Below are 23061 nucleotides of genomic sequence, written 5' to 3' on the forward strand. Positions count from 1 at the left end.
TACATATTAACATATTAATATTATATTGTATATTTCAAGCATAACTTTTCAATTCAAAAGTAAACAAATCCGGATTCTCAGCTGTGTGTTTGATTCGCATTGGATTCTATTTGATGCATATCAATTTATGTTAATTTAGAACTCAAACAATTAAAGAGTATAATTTGTAAAACGACGTATCTATCTTTTTCGACGCAACGGTGGCTACGTTCATCAAAGTGAATTTGATGTTTAAGTTCGTTTCGTTTTGAGTTTTTAATTTCCACAAAATAAAACTGTTTTTACATTGATTGATGAACTAAAATTTTATTGAAAAAAAAAAGAAATAGCTCATTTTACCTTTCTTCTGCTACTTTGAAATAATAACTGAATCTACCATTATTTTAAAATTGAATTTGAACAACTAAACCTACCATTATTTTGATCGCCACATAAACAGCTAAATTTGTTCTTATTCTGTTATCAATAACTCAAGAATGTCATATTTTGTTATTCACCGATAACAGTTAATTTGGGTCTTATTTTGTTATTGATATCTCAATAATAACTTATTTTGTTCTTCAATTTAATCCGCATGCTTTACCATTACTTTGTTATTACAATGGCAAAAGAAGGTTTTTTTTATGTTTTTCTGTTACCAAAATTTTGTTATTTTAACTCTTATTTCAAACAAACAAATAACACATTTTGCCATTCAAACATTCTGTTTTAATGGTAAAATTTGCCATTCTTTTGCCATTAAGCTCTACCCGGGAGGTTAACATTTTTGAAAATGCATCACCCACAAATCTCGCTGGCAAATACTCCGCTGGCGCTGGCAAATACTCCGAACCGATATCGTTAACCCTAATATGCATTGTTACCCATTTAGTTTTGATCGAATCATCATGGTGTTCAATGTTCATTCATCCGTTTAACTTGTAAACGATTACCGACATCGCATCAAAGCAAATGTGCAGCCACGTGCACACCTCCAGGCAGTTTAATTATTATTCCGGTTCGTAACAGAGAAAGCATGATGCTTGAATTCATTCAGCTCAACCAAGTGGCGAGCGATTGACGCCGATAGTCGGCAAACGGTAAGCATAATCCTTGACGAGAGAAATTAAGGTTTACAATGGAGCATACCAAAACGGTTAGTGTTGTATTACCAATGAAACGATAATGTCCATTCACGCATCAACAATGCTATGATTAGGGTAACAAACAAGTTTTGGGCCTCAAGTTTTTTTCAATACAAATCCGAATGCCGAATATTTGCCTTATTCCATAAATATTTACTCACAGAACCACAAAAACCACACAACAATTGGTGAGATCTTTCCAATATTATTTATTTATAAATAATTCTACTTCAGTATATTTACTTTATAACTGCATATACATAAGTTGAAAATTCGCTTTTTTCAACATCCTTTCATCTATTGGAAGATGCTTCAGTTCTGGGCTCTTTCTAAGTTGATGAAGGGATTTATAAATGCTTGCAAGGACTTGGCCAGGTGTGTGAAGCTGAGTGAATCTATGACATTGTGGATAGTAGCGACATCAGCAATGTAAATGTATATATTCAACTTTGCAACTCCATCCAAGATTTGTGCAAGTATTCATGCTATGCTATGCTATGCTATGCTATGCTATTCCATAAATATTTACTCACACTTTTCTTTGATGATGCGAATTGATAAAGACCACACCAAAAAACAGTACATCCCGATCCACCCGACCTACCTAACTCCATCGCCAGTGGGAAGCGATGCACCACTCGCAATGTTATTGTTGCTGTGTGTCGGTTCGTGGCTGCCGCTCTCCATCCTTGGTCACGCCTAATGCCCACCAGATCGTGTACTGTGCTCTCTGAGCTCTAAGCTTTCTTGTGCCAACCTTACGTAGTTTTGTACACCGTCCATCGTTGCTTTGAGTAGTCTGGTCAGCTTCCCAGCCGTTTTCATTCATGATTCTCCAAAGCTCTGTGCGGTCGTTACTGTCGTATGTCAATTTAAAGTCGACGATCAGGTGATGCGTTGGGACCTGGTATTCTCGGCATTTCTTGAAGGATTTGCCTTACGGTGAAGATGTGGTCCGTTGTCGACCGGCCGTCGATAAAGCCGGCTAGATAACTTTCCGGCTCATTTGTTCTAGGTGACTGACGACGGAAGTTGATCCGAGATAGCACTATGTAGGCAACATTAAAAATTGTGATCACCTTTGTTGTAAATGGGGCAGATTACTTTCGTGCAAGGTTAATGATAATCGATAATTTTTGCGATAGGTAAACAATTAGGATCAGTATCAAACGACACAGACATTCATCTTGAGCAAAACAACTCTTCAGCTTACTGACAATCTCGTGAATGAACTCTCCATGTATCAGTGAGTGCCCCGTCTCTCAACTGGGATAAAAATCTTGAGTTCACTCTCAAGCACATTTTCGTTGCGCATTGACTGATCATCTGCTTAAAAAAATGAACAATAATTATCGCGTTGATTTTCAGCTTTCATTGCGATTCCCACTCATGGCGATAATCTCGGCGATAGTAAAAACGAGGTGTGAGGTATCTCACCAATGCTCGCAGAACAAATTAGAACATGAAAAAAGTTATGAGAATCACTTGAATATTCTCTAAGTAAGCTACTTCTATGTTTTTCTTTATGATTATATCGAATAGCTAATACAAATTGCATCCCAAATCTTTTTCGATGAGCTAGGTTGTGGTTCCGTTGATTGGCTGCAAATGTTGGCTGAAGACGATGTAGTAATGTTTACTTTTGGCCTGTATTCAAGCTTGACGATTTCTCCAAGTAAGCTGTCAGCTGATTCTCGGTCGGGTAGCGAAAGCTGAGTGTCCTCCTCGAAGAGTTCAGCTAGAAAATCTTCAACTAGGTCGTTCTGAAATTCTTGCTGTCCTTGATCCATAGATTCTTCGTGGGTTTCGGTGGTCGATAGTTGATCTAGTCGCTTATTCAACGCCAGCAAATATTTCTGAAAATATAGTACACAATTATTAACAATATTCACAAAATATAGCGTACGAGTGAACTAAAAATAAGTAGTTACATACCTTCACTTCCTCTTTGTCTTCAGCAGAAATGCGCTTGGATCCAATATAATTGAACCTAGGATCAAGGTACACACACGCTTTAAAAGCTGTGCTTCCTTTTATGTTCTGCATCCTGAACTCCATCGCTTTCATCAGTTTCCTTGCCAGTGTATTTCCATTAATAGTTTTCAATTTCGCCGTGCATGTCAGCCAATCCACGTAGAGCTGTGAGAGAGGTACATGGTTCTTCTGAAGCTGCATTGTTAGAATAAACATCGGTTCGAAAGCTTCACAAAATTTACCAATAAAAGTCCAGTGACGAGCAAAATCTGAGGATGAAAACATAGGATTACTGTTGGGGAATTAAAGTATTTTTAATTTAATTTAAATATTAATGTTAATGAAATCTGATGGTCCTCACTATGGGAATACACGTGTCATATGAGATTTGAGCTAACTGTGAGACATGCCTTCATTAAGGCATTGTTTTTTATGTTCCTTCACGGACCTAACATACTTCAGCAATAAGTACCACACATTCCAACGGGTTTCGTTCACTTTCGGAGGAGCCGGAAACTTGTAACATTTGAACACGTGTTGGAATTCCTTGTGGCGCATCTTAATGCATATTTTGTTGATCTCGTTGAGTCGACGCTTATACGGCTTCATGACATCCCAGACTGCTAGTTGGGCCGTATGTGCACCACACCTGACGCTTTCGAGTAGATCAATTTCCTCGTCTTCACCAGTACAATCCAATGAAATATGATCATCTCCTTCTCCATCCACAAAATCGTCTGCAATCGGATCGTCCTCTTCAGCCAGGTGTACTTCTTCGTCTTCGTCGTTATTATCAGAATCTTCTTATTCTTCTTTGACCTCAACGTATTGCATGATATTATGTTCCCCTTGGAAAATTGTAGAAAGCGGTGCATGCTCATCTGTTTCGCGATGGGATAGTAATGCTTTCAAGCACTTCACGGATGCAACCATATTGGCGCCATTATCATGAGTGACCGTTAGAACCTGCTGTAGGTCAACACCGATTAGTTGAAGCTGCTCTTCCATAACTTTTTGTAGATTTTCTTTGGTCTGGCGTTCGATCATTTCGTGAACAGCTGCAAGAGCATTCAAATAAAATGAAATACCTATGTAATGATAGTTTTTTTTTTTAATATCTGGAATAATGATTTAAGAAGAAAAGCACCCTAAATAAGATGTCTTTTAATAAATGATTTTTTTTAATAGGGTCTGAGTGTCATTTGCAATTTTTGAGTGACCCTTTATATAGTGCAAAAAATTGTACTTGTACCGAGATGTCTTATGCGAACTTGTCCATTTTCATCGATGAACTGCAGATTGATTCCAAAAACTGATCTGCCTTTTCGAGTTGCGGAATCGATTTTAAGGCACAGCACTATTCCGGGAAACGCAAGGGCAAGTTGTTTTCAGTTGCCATTTGTAGCGTACCAAGAATAACTTGGCTCACAGAAGACTCCACAATTAGCTTCGATGTGCGAGGTTTTTTAACTGGAGGCTCTTCCTTCAGCACAAATCCGAGCTCTTTGGCGACATTAGAGTGACAGCTGAGTAAATGTCGCTTGAAGTTTCCGGGAACGAACACTGTTTGCACATAATTACACTGCATATTTTCATCGCAGTTAGCACGGCAGTGATACCGTATCGTTTTCCCATCTGCACCCGCGATTTCTTCAACAACATTTAACACCACATCCCTCTGCAGCTTCCGTTTTTCACTCATAGTGATTCACTTTCACTCGTCATTTTGAACTTAAATCGCCGCGATAATCTCCGGTACAATTTTTACTTCGTTCTCACTCTGCTGTGTTCGAGTAGCTTTCCGATAACTTTGATGGGTGAGTGAACACCACAATGAGAGCGTGAGTGCCTTTGTTGACATGCACCACTGAGACTGGAAATTTTTATCCCAACGAAAAAGTGACAGCTGCGTTCATTGCCTAGCGATGAAATAATGCATGGCGAGTTTGAAGATCCCGATCGGCCAAAAAATCAAAGTGAATGCTCATCGATACGAACCTTGCTTTCGTGTTTCTTGGGGACGGTACAGTAGTTCCATTTCTTCGCACATCGCTTCTTCCAGGCAGTGCCTTTTTCTTTCGTAGGAGGCGGGTTTGCTGTTTCCACTCCTGTTCCACGTTCTGCCGGGTTTCTTTCTGCAGCATTACCGTCCGCGCTGCGTTCTTCTTCTTCAAAATCGTTCTGCACTCCTCGTCGAACCATATGTTCCGTTGACTTTTTTCCACGTGGTGCTCTCGGCTGCGTCATTGATGGCTGCTTTTATGTACTGCAGTCCAGCCACAGAGAACAGACATCCAAGTCCATTTTTGTGTAAAAAATATTTCATTGGCAACAAAGTGGCGCTGCAATCGGTTTGTTTGTTTCCCATGTATAACACCACTTGAAATATTTTAAATCACCACTGACTGTGGCAATATGGTGTTTGGTGGCGCTAGTGTTGTCATCGTGTATTGGTTTGTATCCACAATTTCTTTCAGAAAGTTATGTAAGGATTTAAATTCTTACTTGAATGTAAATCCTTACATAACTTTCTGAAAGAAATTAGTTTAAGCCTGGATGTCTGGCTTAAAAGTAGAACAAAATGTTATTACAGTGTTGTATATATTGAATGATAAATTCTCAACAGAAAAAGACAAATGTTCATTTCTCGACTGATTAGTTTTATCTAACATCATAAAATGTCATACCAGCCGGTTTCCACAAACGACTACATTCCATTCCAAAAAAGATACAACCACTCAGGATTGTCCCCAGATTGCTTAAATATTCAAAAGCATATTTTAACGCTGCCGCTGTCAGGAGATAATGGGACATTTTTCGTGACTGAGTTTAAAAAGCTAGTTTCCCCGTCGTCGACGGTATACTTTCTTGATTACTGCCACGTTACTGCCTGCAAGAACTGCTGCTGGTTGCGAAATAAACAGCCATGCCCGAAACCGGGTTTGGGTACTGTTCAAGCTAACAAGCCAAACTAATTAAATCTGTGCACATTTTGGCTAATAGCGTGAATATTAAGAAGTAAACCAAGCGTAAATTTCTTGCATTGTTCTCTTGAGATCATGTTCAGAGGCGAGGCAAGTGAGCAAGTTTCAAGCGTACAGTTATGGCTAGATTTGTTTTTTTTTTTGCCTTTCAAAGTGTTTATGCGTTTGAATGAAAAAACGAATTTTTGGTAGAAGGTTCGGAGGGTCAAGTTTCACATATCAATCAGCTTAGTTTGACGAATTCAGAAAATGTCTGTATACAAAACGGTCATTCACTTTTGACGCACTTCCCGTTGAACCTTTGATGAAATTTTAGCACAAATCGAACGAGAATTTTACCGCATTGATTTTTATTGAAAATGGTTCGGATTGCTCCTGGCGTTCCGGAGCTATGGTCATTCAAGTTATCCGGACCAGCACCAGCGAAAGTGGACAAGTTTGGAACTTATCTTGCGACACATCAAACTGCACTAATTCTTGGAACCTTGCTCATGGTTGATGAATTTTGTTTGTTAATTATATTTTCTGTATTAACAGAAAATCTAAAATGTCGACCAACAATATACGATGCAGCTATTTTACAGAGTTTCATTTCTACATGTCATTTAAGTTATGTTCGAATAATATTTTGAAGAAAAGGCACCAGAGAAAAAATACATCGTGAACCGCCTTCAAAATCAAAAAGGGTTTGATTGGGCTCAATATGAAGTTTTTTTTTCTCTTGAAAACCCACATCCTATTGCTACACGTATCTCACAGGTCCTTTCCGCAAAAATTGCTGGTCAATCTATCGCTTCGAACCGCTCGTAGGTGGCTCGTTTTTTATACCCAAACGCACACTGGGGAAATGCCTTCAGAAAATTCCATTAGCCTCCCATGTCCAAAGTTTATGGTGCATAATTTACGGGAGGAAGCACCGACAGCGCTTACACCAGACCATATTTTTCCCATAACTTTGCTCCGCTGCGAAACGCCACACACTGGGTACAGGGTATACCGTATCGGTATTAAGGCAATTTCAAACCAACACGTGTGTTCCGCCGTAATAGTGATAGCTACCTGATAGCTACCAATGTTTAGCGATTTAATAGCGTAGCAAAGCCAAGGGTTTGTTAACATATTACGTAACGCTGCAATCACCCATTTGGCGTTGGCTTGATTAATTGTCTCTATAACTGGAAACATCTCACCAATAGGAGAAAAACACAAAAGAGCCTGATGGATATGTGTGACTCGACCCATCCGTACCTTCTATCGAAAATTCATTGTTTGAGTGAACATATAACCATTCAGTACACTTGAGTGTACCAGGATGGCAAAACCGTAACCTATGCTTTCATGAGATGACACTATAAAACCGTAATAGCTACGAAGAAAGCTACCATGACGTTGAGATTGAATCAATTTTCTTGAAACTCTCCTGTTGCGAATTTTCTTGCTCGATTGAACTTATCACCAAGAATGTTGAGAGACTAATTCGATTTGTGAAGATGGTTCACCATCAAGCTACTGTGAAAAATATTATGGCCTACATTGCCCTAACCAAAGCGAATGCTCCGGAGCAGCCCGAACAGCAGAAGCTAGCATAGGTCGGAAATCATAAATCCGCAACACAATAAAGAAGCGCCGGGCACAGGATGAGTACCATCATAGGTAGGAACCTACAACCATCGTCCAGCAGCACCTCCACTGCTGTTTACTCGATATCTCTGGGGTGCAATGCTGAAACAAAGCAATTTTGGTTGCAAAATTGCTGGTGTTCGTTTGGATGGTAAAATTCTCAACAAATATTTATCTGGCTAACTGACGGAAAGCATGCAGCTCTTGCGGAATTTCTCATTTGTTTTGATTGCGTTCCCAAGAGTTATCATTAATTCCAACCAAAACTTAAGTGAAAATCGTTCGAACAAAGACCAGAATCTGAAAGTTTCTGTATACCTAGTGACAAAGCGAACAAGATCAATACAAAGTAGGGTAATTCATGTATTTTGGTAGAGACGAACCAGCCGAGGGCTGAAAGTCTCTTTAATAAAGATAAAAAAAATGTATTTTGGACAGGCTGAGCACAACGTTGGATGTTACCTCAAAATCCATAGAAACCAATTCAATCTTTTGCAAAGTTACTAATACGCGCATATTATGATTGCACTTTGCTTTCCTGGTGACAAAAATCTTAACAAAAGCATTTAAGGAAGAGAAAATCCCAATTTCCAATCGCCTAAGGCATGGTACACAAATTACGTAACGCTAAAATCGGCGATTTCAGACTCAACCCCCCCCCCCCTCCCCCTTGTAACGCTTTTTGTATGAAAACCAAAAATATTTTGTATGGCTTGTAACGCTAAGCTAGACTCCCCCCTCCCCCTATAGCGTTACGTAATTTGTGTACGATGTCTAATAGAATTGCATTTTGGACACCGAATATTGGCGTTTAATTGGCGGTAAATCGTTTTTTTTCTACTCGGTTTTTATAAAAAAGATTATCTGGAATGATTCAATCACTAAAATACGAAATCGGATTTCACAAAACATAACCTCTCTTTAGGAGGCCAATATGTGTTGGATAATCTCAGGTATACACCTGAGTATACATATAATTTGGGCAGTGCTATTATCTCAATGTTTAGCCATGAATACTGTTAAATCAGTGCTTCCCAAACTGTGCGCCGCGGCGCCCTGGTGCGCCGTGACCATCTCTCAGGTGCGCCGCAGGATCTTGGGCCAAAGCACATAGAACAAACTCTTATTATTAAAGGCAGAATATATTTTTAGCTGTTTTTATATTGTTTTGTAAAACTAGTGTAACCTCAAACCCTTTTTTGTATTCGATACCAATGTTTAGGCTTTTTTGTGGAAGACTTCAAAAGAAACTCATTCAAAGGAGTTTTCCATTCCTTACCGATCGTTTGAAGCAGCCGGTCGTGTGTACCGTGTCTGAATCGCAGTCAATCGCTTTGTAGCCGGTGGAGTTTTTTTGCCCACCTAGTGGTTTTTTATATCGCGAGTTATTTATCCTACCGAGGACGAAGACGATTGTCTTGGGCGATCCGCGATCGCGGGAAGGAAGCAGGCATTGGAATAGTGCACTGTGCAACGGAAATTTAATTACCCACGCCATCAATAGCGGGCCCGACAACAACGGCGGCGGTGACGAGTGTGACGGGTGATACAAAAGCAGCAGCAGCGTTTTGTCTGTGCATTCGAGGCATCACCAACAAACAGCTATCTATACACTCGATAAGTATAATCGATATTCGATCTCGTTTTGTGTTGTCCCATTCCTCCGCTCATCACGTCATCACGTGTTAGTTGTTTGTCCACTTTGCAATAACAGTAGGGGAAGATTCAAAAATTACGTCCATCATTTTCCGGGATTTCTAGACCCCCCCCCCCCTCCCCCCTCTGTCGAGCAAATTCCCTATACTCAATACACGTACTGTCACACTTTTCTAGACCCCCCCCCTCCCCAAATGTTGGACGTAATTTTTGAACGTTCCCTAGGCTGAGGCTCTACAGTGGGCTGAGGCTCAACAGTGGGCTGAGGCCAGAGTGAACAATTGTAATTTTTTTTTCTCTTTATATATATATTTTTTCTTGTGAATTTTTTTTGCCGGTTTATTTTTCTTCTTATTAGCTAACGTTCCACACAGAGTGTGTTAAAATATAAACCAATTTTGTATTAATTCTTCTCCTGCGCATGGATGAATCCAATGGAGGCGAAACGCCTCCCAATGATATCATTGCTCGTACGCGGTTTTATCAGCCATCTTCGCCTGGGCCTTGGGTTGTCTATTTCCAGCGCAAATGCAAACCATTGAATATGCTTTCGATTTCTCGAGAGCTGACGCGTAAGTATCCTGAGACCGTTATTCACCAAGTGAAAGCATCCAAGCTGCGTGTTACCGCACCTAGCTACAAAGCAGCAAATGAAATTGCTCAACACGACGCGATTACTGTTGAATACGCGGTCTATGTGCCAGCACGAGAAGTGGAGGTGGAGGGAAAGATCCTCGACGAAATGCTGACATGTGAGGACATCAAGACCGGCTTTGGTCGATTCAAAAATAGGTCAACTCCTGATGTGGCTATCCTAGACTGTAAACGCTTATCTAAGGCTTCCATGGAAGGAAATAAAAAGATGTACTCGCCTTCAGCGTTTTTTCGAGTGACTTTTCCAGGTTCCGTCCTCCCGGAATTTGTTGTAATCGATGGTGGTTTTTACCCAGTGAATCTTTTTAGGCCGAAGGTTTTTAATTGTACCAAATGCAAGCAGTTTGGTCACAGTGATAGCTTTTGCGACAACAAGCCCCGTTGTGGCAAATGCAACCAAGCTCATTTGGAGGACTCTTGCACACAGAAAGCGGAAAAATGTAGCTACTGTGGTGGAGATCCACATGACTTGCTTACAAAAGACGCATTCGAAATGAGAGTCGCTCTATCATAAGGCGCTCCAAACAGACATATGCGGAGATGGTGAAATCTTTTAAAACACCAGATTCCGTGTCTGAATCAGCTGTCCCAGTTGAAAATCCATATCAGGAGTTGTCTTCCGATGATCAGGACGATGGCGAAACTGATGAGGGTGGATCTCTTTCGGAGGTACACGCACCTGGAAAAAGGAAGTCATCACCATCCCCGGGATTGCGCCGAAAGGTCTTTTTGAAGTCTTCCCTCAAAAGTTTGCCTAATGTCAAAGGAGGCGGGGTAAATTTAAAAACTCCGAATAATCAGGTTCCTTTAGCTTCAGATCCATGTTGTAGCAAGAATCTGTCATCCCCGTCTCCGCCTGTTAAATACACTTCAAAGACAAATATTCGACAAGGTAGCAAGAAAAAAGCTACCAAAGCTCCTCGCACTGCAAGCATGCCTCCTAGACCCAAGCGAGGACTGTTTACTTTTAGGGTTCTCGTGGATCGCGCCCTCAGCCTTCCAGAAACATTTAGAGGCATTATTGATATGTTTATACTAACGAGTCTGGATAGAACAAAGAGGAGAAACGTCAAAATTGGAACAGTCGATCTAGTGTCATCCCCATAGTTCCAATCGAGCAGGAGACCTGTCAAAACGACAAGCGACAAGGATTCTCCACTTTGGTATACTGTTGGCTCATTGCCAACATGCATAACACGTAGGATTCGAGCCAGCAGAGTCAGCCCTGTGCCAACACCTGCTAGCTGCACACACTTCACCACAGTTGGCTCACTGCCGACAACGATGACGACGACGAGGATGCGATGCCGCTTGGCTCATTGCCGATGGCGATGACGATGATTTCGTGCCGGCAGAATCGGCCCTGTGCCGACCTCTGCTAGTCACTCACACACACTTCACTGTAGTCGGCTCACTGCCGACGACGACGACGCGATGGCACACTGCCAGCGCGTGCACACACGATGACGCTTTCGACACACTGTCGAAGCTGAGGACTACCGACGCTGGATGGTCGACAGTTGTGCTTGGCGCTGTGGTAATCCACTACTACCACACGCATACACACGAAAGGCTAGGCCGCAGGCCCGTGACCGACGCCGAATGGTGGACGAGCACAATCCTCCGACGAAACTACGCTTGGTGCCGACCAGGAAAATGTGGCTTTCATTTCACCTCGCGGGGAGCATCGACTACTTGAATAACTCTCAAGTGGTAGCTCTGAAAAGAGCTGGGAAAGTAGCGAGCTAGCACTGGATGAAAGAAAGCCACGACTCAAGTGGAACGGCACGCTGGCACCAAGCTGAACTGGCTGGACACGGGTTGGATCGATTGCACTTCGGAATCTGCCTTCCTAGCTGGGCTGGGTTCTCACTAAAAACACTTCACTTCACTTAAACTAATGATGTTTATTCTTCGACTTTTGGTACAATACTGAATCCCACTGCGTGGGTTGGTATCCCTTTTATAGCAGTTACATAATTTGAATTTCCCCTCCGTTTCGAGCTTGCTCCTGATTGGTCGGTCGATCCACACGGTGATGCGGTGATGCAAGGCGGCGGTTGGCTTCGTTTTTCTCTGCTGGCTGGCCAAGCTCGTGATGGACGGGATCGGACGTGTTTGGCGTGCACGTTGAAAACATGCGACTCGGTTATGCGGTGGCGATACGGGTGATCCGCTACGAACCTTCGCTATAGCGAACATCATCCCCCGGGCGGTTGTCGCTCAAATCCTGGGACCCCCCCCTTTGCATTATTGTCCTCTATTGGAAGAATAGATATTTTAGTAATCGGTCGTCTGTACACAGCGTTTCCCACTTTGACATCAACTACCCTGACCAGATTATCTTCCCCGGGATAAACCTGGACGATTCTTCCCAACTTCCACTGCAGGGGCGGAAGTGTCTTGTCTTCCAACAGAACGACAGCTCCAGGACGAACGTTTGGAAAGCGAACGAAGTTCTTTCCTCTTGGTTGGAGACTTACGAGATAATCGTGCACCCACGACCTCCAGAAATGTTCCCGCATTTGTTGCAGGTGCTGCCATTTTGACAAACGATTTGTATTGAGACCTTCGTATGAAGGCTCCGGTACGGCCGTTAGAGGGCGGCCTATGAGGAAATGAGCTGGGGTGATGACCTCACCCTCAGCGGGATCGTCTGAGTGCGAAAAAAGCGGCCGCGAGTTCAAGACCGCTTCAATTTGCGTTAATAGAGTATACATCTCCTCAAAGGTTAACGGAGTTCCCTTGAGGATACGCTTCAAGTGATACTTCGCGCTTTTCACTGAAGCTTCCCACATTCCACCAAATTCAGGGGCGTCAGGCGGAATAAAGTGCCAGGCAATCTCCTTGTTCTGGCAAAATGACTCGATTTGGTGAACAGTGACATTATCACGAAACATCGAATACAACTCGTGGAGCTCAGCTTTAGCTCCACGGAAATTGCTGCCATTGTCAGAGTGAAACTCACGAACAATTCCTCTGCGACTAATGAAACGCTGCATCGCAGCAATGAAAGCAGCAGTTGACATATCCGAGACGAGTTCCAAGTGGACGGATTTCGTTACCAAGCAAACGGTAATCTTCCTCACGGCGGAACGCGAACCCAACAACCAGAAGCGTTGACGAAGAGCGGACAACAGACCAGAAGGACCAATGTGTAAATGTTCCAAATGATATTGGCGAATAATCAAATCAGTGAGTGGATGTTTTGGCAGGATATATTGATGCTTTGCATCAAACGACATTCGTGACTTCTGAATACGGCCACCCACTCGCAAGGCTCCGTTATGCAAAAACGGGCCGAGAGTCTTCAACCGTTTAGACGGTTCACCGCTCTCCATTTTTTCGATTTCATCGGACAAAGATTCGCGTTGAATAACCAGAACGATAGTATGGAGAGCAGATCGGAGCTCGGGGACGGAAAGATATTTACACTTGACTCGATCCTCCGGATTCTTGGTACGGCAATTCTTCAAAAATCGCTGAACGTAGGCAAGAACACGCTGCAGTTTACGTAGAGATCCGAATTTCTTAAAGAGTGGCAGATCGTCGCAATTCACTACGGGCATTGCCACGACCGAAACTGGTTTCATTTCAGGCATCAAGCCATCAGGCAGTTGATCAAGAACTGGTGATTCGTATATCTTCGATTGGAGAAAAGGAGGCCCTTCCCACCATAGCGAGTTTTCCTTCAAACTACGTGGGAGCTGGCCGCGAGAGATCACATCGGCCGGGTTGTCTTTGGACCGGACGTAACACCATTTGTAGAGACCACATTCCCTTGATATCTCCACCACACGATTCTGAACGAATGGCTGCAGTTTCGCTGGCGCCTTCTGCAGCCACGAGAGGACAATCTGACTGTCCGACCAAAGGCAAACGGAAGAGAACTGAACATGCAACGTCGATTGAACCTTTTTCACCAACCTGGACAGCAGCACGGCTGCGCACAGTTCCTTTCGAGGGATTGTCAACTCTTGCAGAGGGGCAATCTTAGACTTGCTACACAACAACCTGACGACACAACAATCATTTGGGAGAATACTGCGAACATACAGGCAGGCACCGTACGCTATTCCTGAAGCGTCTGCGAACCCGTGTAGCTCAAGAGACTCATACGCGGGACCGGTTACTGGTCTGGGAATTTCGATGTCACGAACGGATGCGAGAGAATTGCGAAGCTGTAACCAGTCTCTTAGGATGTCATCAGAGAGAGACTCATCCCAACCTATTTTTGCAGCCCAGGTTTGCTGCATCAAACGCTTAGCCAGAACGGTAATTGGAGCAAGTAAGCCCAACGGGTCAAACATTTTCGCAATTTCGGAGAACAGCTGACGCTTTGTCACAGTTGACTCTTCGGACGAAAGGGATTGACAAAATAGAAACTCATCGCTCCTCGGATTCCACGTTAATCCGAGAGTCTTCATCACTTCATTTGCCGACAGATCATCAAGAAGAACTAGTTTTTCACGCTCAGCCTCAGGGACATCCTGAAGAATCGCTTCATCGTTGGCGCACCACTTATGCACCGGAAAACCACCCCTGGCTAGTAACGTTTGGAGCTGTTGACGACATTCAATGGCTTCTTGAATGGTTTTCGCTCCCGACAACACATCATCAACATAGCAGTCCTCTTGTATCACGCGAGCTGCAAGAGGGAAATCGGCTCCTTCATCGACACTCAGTTGAACTAGGGACCTGGTAGCCAAGAAAGGAGCAGCAGAAGTGCCGTACGTAACAGTCACTAATTCGAGAACCTTGATGGGGTCGGTTGGGTTGGACCGCCAGAAAATTCTCTGCAACGAGGTTTGTTCAGGATCAATCAAAATCTGCCGATACATTTTTTGAATATCAGCGGTAAAGACGAAAGGATGTTTACGAAATCTCAACAGAATTGATATCAAGTCATTCTGAACGACGGGACCTATCTTCAACACATCGTTGAGAGACACTCCTGACACGGGCTTCGCCGACGCATCAAACACAACCCTTAACTTTGTGCTTGTGCTCGACGGCCTGTAAACGGCGTGATGCGGCATGTAATACTTCATTTGTCCTGGGACATCGTGCGCCTCAACAACTTCTTTGCAGTGACCGAGAGATTTGTACTCTTCAATGAAGTTAGAGTACTGCAGACGGAGCTCGGGATCCTTCAGCAACCGTCTTTCGAGAAAGAAAAAACGACGAAGGGCCAATGTACGATTATCAGAAAGTTCGTGTACATTTTCACGGATCGGTAGCTTCACTATATATCTACCGTTGACATCACGTTGATACGAGTTGCGAAACAATTCCTCACACTCTTCTTCTTCTCCTGTGGGAGCAGAGCAAACTTCAACCTCCTCGATCTCCCAAAAACGCTTGACTGTCTCGTTGAGCGACTCGATAGCAACGCAATTCACCTGTGTGACGTTAACCAAAGCCAATTCTTCATCACGGATTTCACCAGCGATCACCCATCCTAGTTCAGTTTCACGCAACTCGGGAAGACCCTCAGCAAGAACAATATGGCCTATCCTCAAGAGCTCAAAGAAATGACCCATCCCGATCAGTAAGTCTACTGCGGCTGGAACATTGAAATTAGGATCGGCCAGCTTGATAATGGAGGGAATATTCCACTCAGAAATGTCGATTTGCCTTGATGGCAACGGATTAGTGATCTTCGCGGTGACCAAGCACTGGAGAGTCGTTTGATAGTCGCTGCACTGCGAACGAAGCCTCACATCGACCAGACAGTTAGACTTACTGCGAGTGGAGCTGACGCCGACGATATCGACATTCACAGGAAGTCCATCAAACCCTAACTTCACAAACATAGAGGTAGAAAGCAAGTTCGTTTGAGCCCCACAATCAAGGAAGGCTCGACAAGGCACGGGATGACCAAATTTGTCGAGCAGATGCACCATAGCCGTCAACAACAAAACATTTGGGAGTGCAATGCTCTGCGAACACGACGAAGACACGGTAGCCGACTGGACTGAATCGGTATTCGAGGCCTGAGGTGACACAGGAACTGGCTTCTGAACGGCATCAGCTGGCTTCGGAGAAGCGGCGGGTAGACTTACACTTTGATCAGGCTTCTTCCCATCATCGTGCAGCAAGGAGTGATGCCGCTTACCACATTTGGAACAACGATTTTTGGACGAACAATCGACAGAATTGTGCCCACGACGAAGACAGTTGAAACATGAACGAGATTCCTTCACCTTACTAACACGCTCCAAGACGGATAGCTTTCGAAACTCAGGACATTGATAGCTGAAGTGCGACATTCCACAAAAACTGCACGACTCGTTACTAGCGTCCGGCGTTGCCGAGTGAACCTTGACGATAGCAGGTTTAGCATTAGACTGAGCTGACTTTCCCGGTAGAGATTTAGCGGATGAGGGATTATCCACCTCACACCGCTCCAAAACGCGACACTGATCCTTCAAAAACAACAAAGTATCGTCCAAATCAGGCAAATCACCATGATTCAGAGTACGTTCCCACTGCTTTCGTGTTGTCGGATCAAGGCAAGACACTAAAATTTTGTTGACGATTAATCCAGCAGTTGCGTCCACTGGTTGTTTCATGAACTTGAGACCCTCAATGTTCCGGGTACAAGTATCCACCAATTCCCTCAACTCCTTATGAGATTCGCTGTTCATCCTCTTCATACTCAAGAGTTCAGAAATATGAGTGTCAATGATGATGCGAGGATTTTCATACCGTTCGGTAAGAATATCCCACGCGTGATGGTAGTTGTTATCAGCTAAAGTTTTGGAATCAATGATTCCGGAAGCGGCACCAATCAAGGACTTTTCCAAGTGGTGCAGTTTAATTGAATCAGAATCTGCACCTTTGCCGACGATGTCCTCAAACATCGCCTTGAAACGAGGCCAATTTTCATATTTCCCATCAAATGTTGGGATGGGAGCCCTAAGAGGTGCCTGCTGAACAATGATTCTGGAAGAATCAGTCTGCAAAGCAGTGGTCGAATCACAAGGTTTCTTTTGGAAAGCTTCCATTAAGCCTTCCAGACGAACAAGCGTTTCTGTATGAAGACGATCAAACTCGTTCAACTTCTCATCTTGTTCGTCGAATTTACTTGGAGGAACGAGCCTCAACACTTCCTTGTGCAAAGCGGAGTATTCCGCATAATGTGTTTCCAACTTTTTCGAATAAACTTTTAACAAAGGGACACTCACCTGAGAGGGGTCGTCCTCCGCTCTCTCCAGACTATTGAAGGTTGCGGTGACCTTACCCTTTACCTGTCCGCGCTGATGAACGTAGGCCTTCGCTTCCTCCATGGTTGACTGCTGGTTGCTTTTCACTGGTGAATGTTGTAGAGACATTGGAACTTTTCGCTACGGATAGAGCGATCACTCACTTTTTACTTGGTTTCTCGAGTTCACTTGTCACAGTTCGGTTTCGTTTTAGTTCTTCACTTTCAGTTCACTTTTGTGTCTTCGACGTTCAGTTCAATCACTTTTGTTCTTCAATGGACTGTATTTTCACTTCACACAAGAATCCGGCTCGAAGGACCACAATATGTTGGCTCATTGCCAACATGCATAACACGTAGGATTCGAGCCAGCAGAGTCAGCCCTGTGCCAACACCTGCTAGCTGCACACACTTCACCACAGTCGGCTCACTGCCGACAACGATGACGACGACGAGGATGCGATGCCGCTTGGCTCATTGCCGACGGCGATGACGATGATTTCGTGCCGGCAGAATCGGCCCTGTGCCGACCTCTGCTAGTCACTCACACACACTTCACTGTAGTCGGCTCACTGCCGACGACGACGACGCGATGGCACACTGCCAGCGCGTGCACACACGATGACGCTTTCGACACACTGTCGAAGCTGAGGACTACCGACGCTGGATGGTCGACAGTTGTGCTTGGCGCTGTGGTAATCCACTACTACCACACGCATACACACGAAAGGCTAGGCCGCAGGCCCGTGACCGACGCCGAATGGTATCAGTAGGTATCAGTAGGTCGGCTCCAGAGGCACGTTCTCCTCCATTTGGGAAATTTGTGCCATCACCATAAACACGAGCCTATTCATCATTTACCTGAGGGAGAAGGGAAGGAAAAAAGGATGGGACAGGGAAAAGGACAGGTAACGGAATAGGGTCTTCATACACGCATAAGCGTACCACAATGGGTTCACATGGCGTCCTGAAAAGGACACTGTAATATCGCATAAGCGTACCACAATGGGTTCAAACAGCGCCCTGAAAAGGGCACTGTGATATCGCATAAAGCGTAAAGAAAGCCTATAGCTCTTTACCACAGCGGGTCAAGAACAGCAGAATGTCCTGCAGATTCAGGTTTCTAAAGTCAGTTTCACTTAATAAGTGTTTACCGAGTACTCGGAAACGCAATTGCACAAAAACTGGACAGTTACATATTAAATAATACGAAGTTCCATAATCGGATTCACAGCTATCACAGGCAAATGAATCAGCTTGCTGAATATTCGCCATGTGATAACTGAGTCGGCAGTGGCCAGTCAATGCTTTGACCAGCATGCTGCAATTTTGCTTTGACAGATTTGTAAGATACTTCGCCACCCTTGGAGATGGCTCAGTACAATACAATTTGGTTTGACGACATGACTCCAAACTATTCCAGTATTGTCTGTGTTGAGTAGCAGCCCAGGTGTGAATCTGAAGCTTTACCCAACACTTCGATAACGGAATAGCTGGCTCAGGGCCAATGAAGTCATGTGATGCTCCAGTGCGAGCTAACTCATCAGCCAATTCATTCCCAGCGATGGAAGAATGGCCAGGTACCCATACAAGGTGAACAGCGTTGGCTGAATTCAGCTCCTCGATTTGAGTTCGACAAGCGATAACTATCTTCGACCTGGAGTTGGCCGAAGCAAGTGCTTTAATAGCAGCCTGGCTATCTGAACAGAAGTATATTACTTTGCCCATTACGTGCTGCTGAAGTGCTGATTGCACTCCGCACATAAGAGCAAAGATTTCGGCCTGAAAAACGGTGCAGTGTCTACCAAGTGAATAAGACTGATACAGCCTTAGCTCACGAGAATAAACACCAGCACCTGCTCGACCTTCGAGAAGGGAGCCATCAGTGTAACATACGATGCCGTCTGAAATACTTCTTTCCAGATAACCAGATGTCCACTCTTCCCGGGAAGGGAATTTCGTGGAAAATGTCCTATACGGAAAATTACAAGCAATTGTAAGATCACTTGGAGCAAGGACAACTTTGTCCCAATTCACCAAAAGTGGAAACAACGAGGTGTGTGTTGATGTGCGGTTTACAGGAGATTCCTCTAGTAAACCGAGTACCCATAGACGGTAAGTGCAAGAAAGTGCTTCTTGTTTGAGATGAATGTGTAGTGGGGCAACGTCAAAGAGAACTTCGAGCGCTGCCGTAGGAGTTGAAGAGAACGCTCCAGACATCGCCATTAGGCACATCCTTTGGAGATGGCCTAATTTTGATTGGACCGTTCTCACTTCGCCCTTTTGCCACCACACAAGACATCCATACGCCAATATTGGACGAACAACAGTTGTGTAAATCCATTTGATATACTTGGGTTTAAGACCCCAAGTTGTACCAAAGGTTCGCCGGCATTGCCCGAAGGCCATACAAGCTTTCTTGATTCTGAACTCAACATGAGGTGTCCAGGAAAGCTTGGAATCAAGAATGACTCCAACGTACTTTACCTGTTCAGTCACATTGATATCAGAATCAAAGAGACGTAAAGGTCGAACTCCATTACGGTTTCGCTTTTCCGTGAAAAGAACAATAGATGTTTTACTCGGATTTACCGAAAGGCCATATTGGCGACACCAACCCTCAACTACCTGAAGAGCGTTTTGCATCAGGTCGAAAAGGGTGCTGATTAGCGTGGTTCAAAAAATCGTTTTTGCTCCACACCGCTTATTCGATTCCTAACCAGATTCTGTGCCTCCTCCCAAAATTTGAGCTCATTTGGTTGAAAATTGAGACTGCACAAGCCCATCAAAGTTTGTATGGGAATTACTATGGGAAAACGATGTTTTTCATTCAATCCACCGTAACATTTTCCTAAGTGCCCTAGTGGGTTAGTCGACCCTTGGTAATCCTAGGCTACTCTATCAGCTACAACTTTGCCGAAGACCGCATTCAAATCAGACGCCTCATTAATTAGTTATCCATTTGTATCCAACTGGGCAAACTTTAACAGTGATCCTCCAGCTTCCCAGCAGGCAACATTGCTGCATATGGCGCCAAAGATAGCACACTGAAATCATGGCTACTATGTTCCACTGCAAAATGCAGTGATGCCCACCGATTAGTTTAACCATCATGAGTAAAGATTTCGATTCTGGATAAAAATCGGTAACTAATTAATGAGGCGTCCGATTTGAATGCGGTCTTCTGCAAAGTTGTAGCTAATAGAGTAGCCTAGGATTACCAAGGGTCGACTAACCCACTAGGGCACTTAGGAAAATGTTACGGTGGATTGAATGAAAAACATCGTTTTCCCATAGTAATTCCCATACAAACTTTGATGGGCTTGTGCAGTCTCAATTTTCAACCAAATGAGCTCAAATTTTGGGAGGAGGCATATAATCTGGTTAAAAATCGAATAAGCGGTGTGGAGCAAAAACGATTTTTTGAACCACGCTAGTGCTGATGCACATACCGACTAACAATGTTAGGTAGTCATCGGCAAAACCATAAGTAGGAAAACCGCTATTATTGAGTTGCCTCAATAGCGTATCTGCTACGAGATTCCACAAAAGTGGTGATAAGACTCCCCCTTGGGGGCATCCACAAACACTCAATTTCCTAATCGCCGCTTGACGCAATGTCGCGAAGAGATGTCGGTTTTTGAGCATTTGGTGAATCCAATTGGAAATCATTGGAGATATACCATGACCCCGTGCGGCTTCCAATATGGCATCGAAAGGCACGTTGTCAAAGGCACCCTCGATATCTAAGAAAACACCCAAGCAGGATTGCTTTTGAGCGAATGCCTTCTCGATATCGTAAACAACTTTGTGTAAAAGAGTCACAGTGGACTTTCCAGATTGGTAAGCATGTTGGTTCACATGGAGAGGCACATTGGCCAGATGAACATCACGGATGTGATGATCGACAATGCGTTCTAAGCATTTCAGAAGAAAAGAGGTCAAACTGATAGGTCTGAAGCTCTTTGCTTCTTCATACGACGCACGGCCCACTTTCGGAATAAACTTTACAGTAATATCCCGCCAGGATTTGGGAATATACCCTGTAGCAAAACTGCAAACAAGTAGTTGTTTCAAAACATGTTTGAAATGATCAAATCCCTTCTGAAGCAAAATAGGATAAATCCCATCTGTCCCGGGAGATTTGAAAGGAGCAAAGCTATTAAGTGCCCATTCAATCGAATCTAAAGTTATGATACTCCGAGCCGAAGCTAAAGAATCATAACTACAAGAAAAGACATCAGGTTCATCCGAAGATGTAATATCCACACATCCGGGGAAGTGTGTACTGAATAAACATTCCAAAACTTCCTCATCAGAGGAAGTGTAATCACCATTTGGCAAACGAAGTTCGTTCACTTGAAAATCCTTAGATTTTGCAAGGATTTTGTTCAATCGACTGGCTTCACTCAGACTGGAAACGTTTGTACAAAGGTTTTTCCAGCCGGATCGTTCAGCAGACCGAAGAGCTTTCTGGTAGGCCTTTCGAGCCGACCTGAAAGCCTCCGATCCAGCCGAACGTCGTCTGTTCCAACTCTTTCTACATTGTTTCCTGAGCTTGGCCAGATCAGAGTTCCACCAAGGGGTTCCTCTTGTGGTCTTCACAGACCGCAGAGGGCAAGCTTCTTCAAAAGCTTCCATGATGAAGGCCGTTGTAGTATCAGAGGCATCATCTAAATCACTTGGAGTGTCAATTGATGGTGAGTATCCATGAAATTTGGCTGCAACCAAATCGGTAAAGAGATCCCAGTTAGTTGACCGGGGGTTCCTGAAACGCAAAGTTTGCGAAGTAACATTCACATGTTCAAACAAGATGTAGCGATGGTCAGATAAAGATTCTTCATCTGACACATGCCAATTGGTCAGCTCGTGACTAATTCTGCTAGAGCAAAGAGTTATGTCTAACACTTCCTCTCTAGCAAATACCAAGAAGGTTGGGCGGTTGCCTATGTTAAGTAATCCAAGATCTGTACTACTTAAGTATTCCATCAAACTAGAGCCTCTCAAATTGATGTCTGAGCTGCCCCAGATTATATGGTGAGCATTAGAATCACTACCAACAATTAGCGGAAGGCCTTTTGAAGTGCAGTATGCAATGACTTGCTTGAAAGCATCCGTAGGGGATGGTTCATCATGCGGTAAATACACAGAACAATAAATGTATTTCCTGTTGAGGTTTCCAACAGATACATCGATTGTGATAGCACATACATCTCTAGTAGTTAGCTCAGAGATGAGTGTAGCAACAATTGCGTTGTTGACAAGCACACATGCTCGAGGCATGACACGTGAGATTGCCATTTAAATTTTACTGAAAGTAGCAAACACCGGATTCACAAGGTTTCCTAGATAGAAATTCCCCTTACGAAAGTAAGGTTCTTGGACTAACGCCACTTGGGCTGTACCATTTTGCATAAGTCTACAAAGATTGATCGTTGCTGTTCTTTTGTGCTGAAGATTGATCTGAGCTATCCTAACCGTAGCCACTACCCAAACTAGGCAAGATTAAACTCTTAACAATCACAACACAAAGAAGAACAGCAACAATAAAGCCAGATCGGTATCGATTTGAGTGCGCCAAAGGCGAGGATGCACAGAATACACTGTGTAAAACGCATAATGCGAAACCATATAGGTGAAAATTTAAACTAATTAATAACATCTTCATAATCCCGCCCTTATTCAGCCTCAAGTATGAGATTGAAGAAGGGCAGCTGATTGTCTCGGAGAAACACAAGGTCCACCGCACTATTGCTCCGGTTAGCGCAGTAAGGGCAAAATACTGTGGAGGGTGCCCTGGTACTCCACAGGCTCCGTTTGCGATTAGGTTTTTATAAGACCC

The 23061-nt window shown here is 43.7% G+C and overlaps 1 protein-coding gene across 1 annotated transcript; it reads right to left on the bottom strand.

The window, feature by feature from the left end:
• Positions 1 to 2653: 2653 nt before the first annotated feature.
• On the bottom strand, positions 2654 to 17304 carry LOC134290759 (uncharacterized). The gene is made up of 2 exons (XM_062857955.1): positions 12496 to 17304; positions 2654 to 2980 (listed from the first exon to the last, which is right to left on the bottom strand). The coding sequence occupies exons 1-2, from the start codon at positions 17302 to 17304 to the stop codon at positions 2654 to 2656; spliced, it is 5136 nt and encodes a 1711-aa protein (XP_062713939.1).
• Positions 17305 to 23061: the final 5757 nt, after the last annotated feature.

Source organism: Aedes albopictus, chromosome 1, assembly GCF_035046485.1.
Source record: "Aedes albopictus strain Foshan chromosome 1, AalbF5, whole genome shotgun sequence".
Taxonomy (NCBI): Eukaryota; Metazoa; Arthropoda; class Insecta; order Diptera; family Culicidae; genus Aedes; species Aedes albopictus.

Bases quoted from the DNA above. Each gene is read 5' to 3' on its own strand.
- LOC134290759 (XM_062857955.1), bottom strand. From the start codon at position 17,304: ATGGAGGAAGCGAAGGCCTACGTTCATCAGCGCGGACAGGTAAAGGGT. The intron at 2,981-12,495 runs GTAAGTCTCCAA...CTATATTTTCAG, and splicing joins CGTGGGTGCACGATTATCTC to AAATATTTGCTGGCGTTGAA.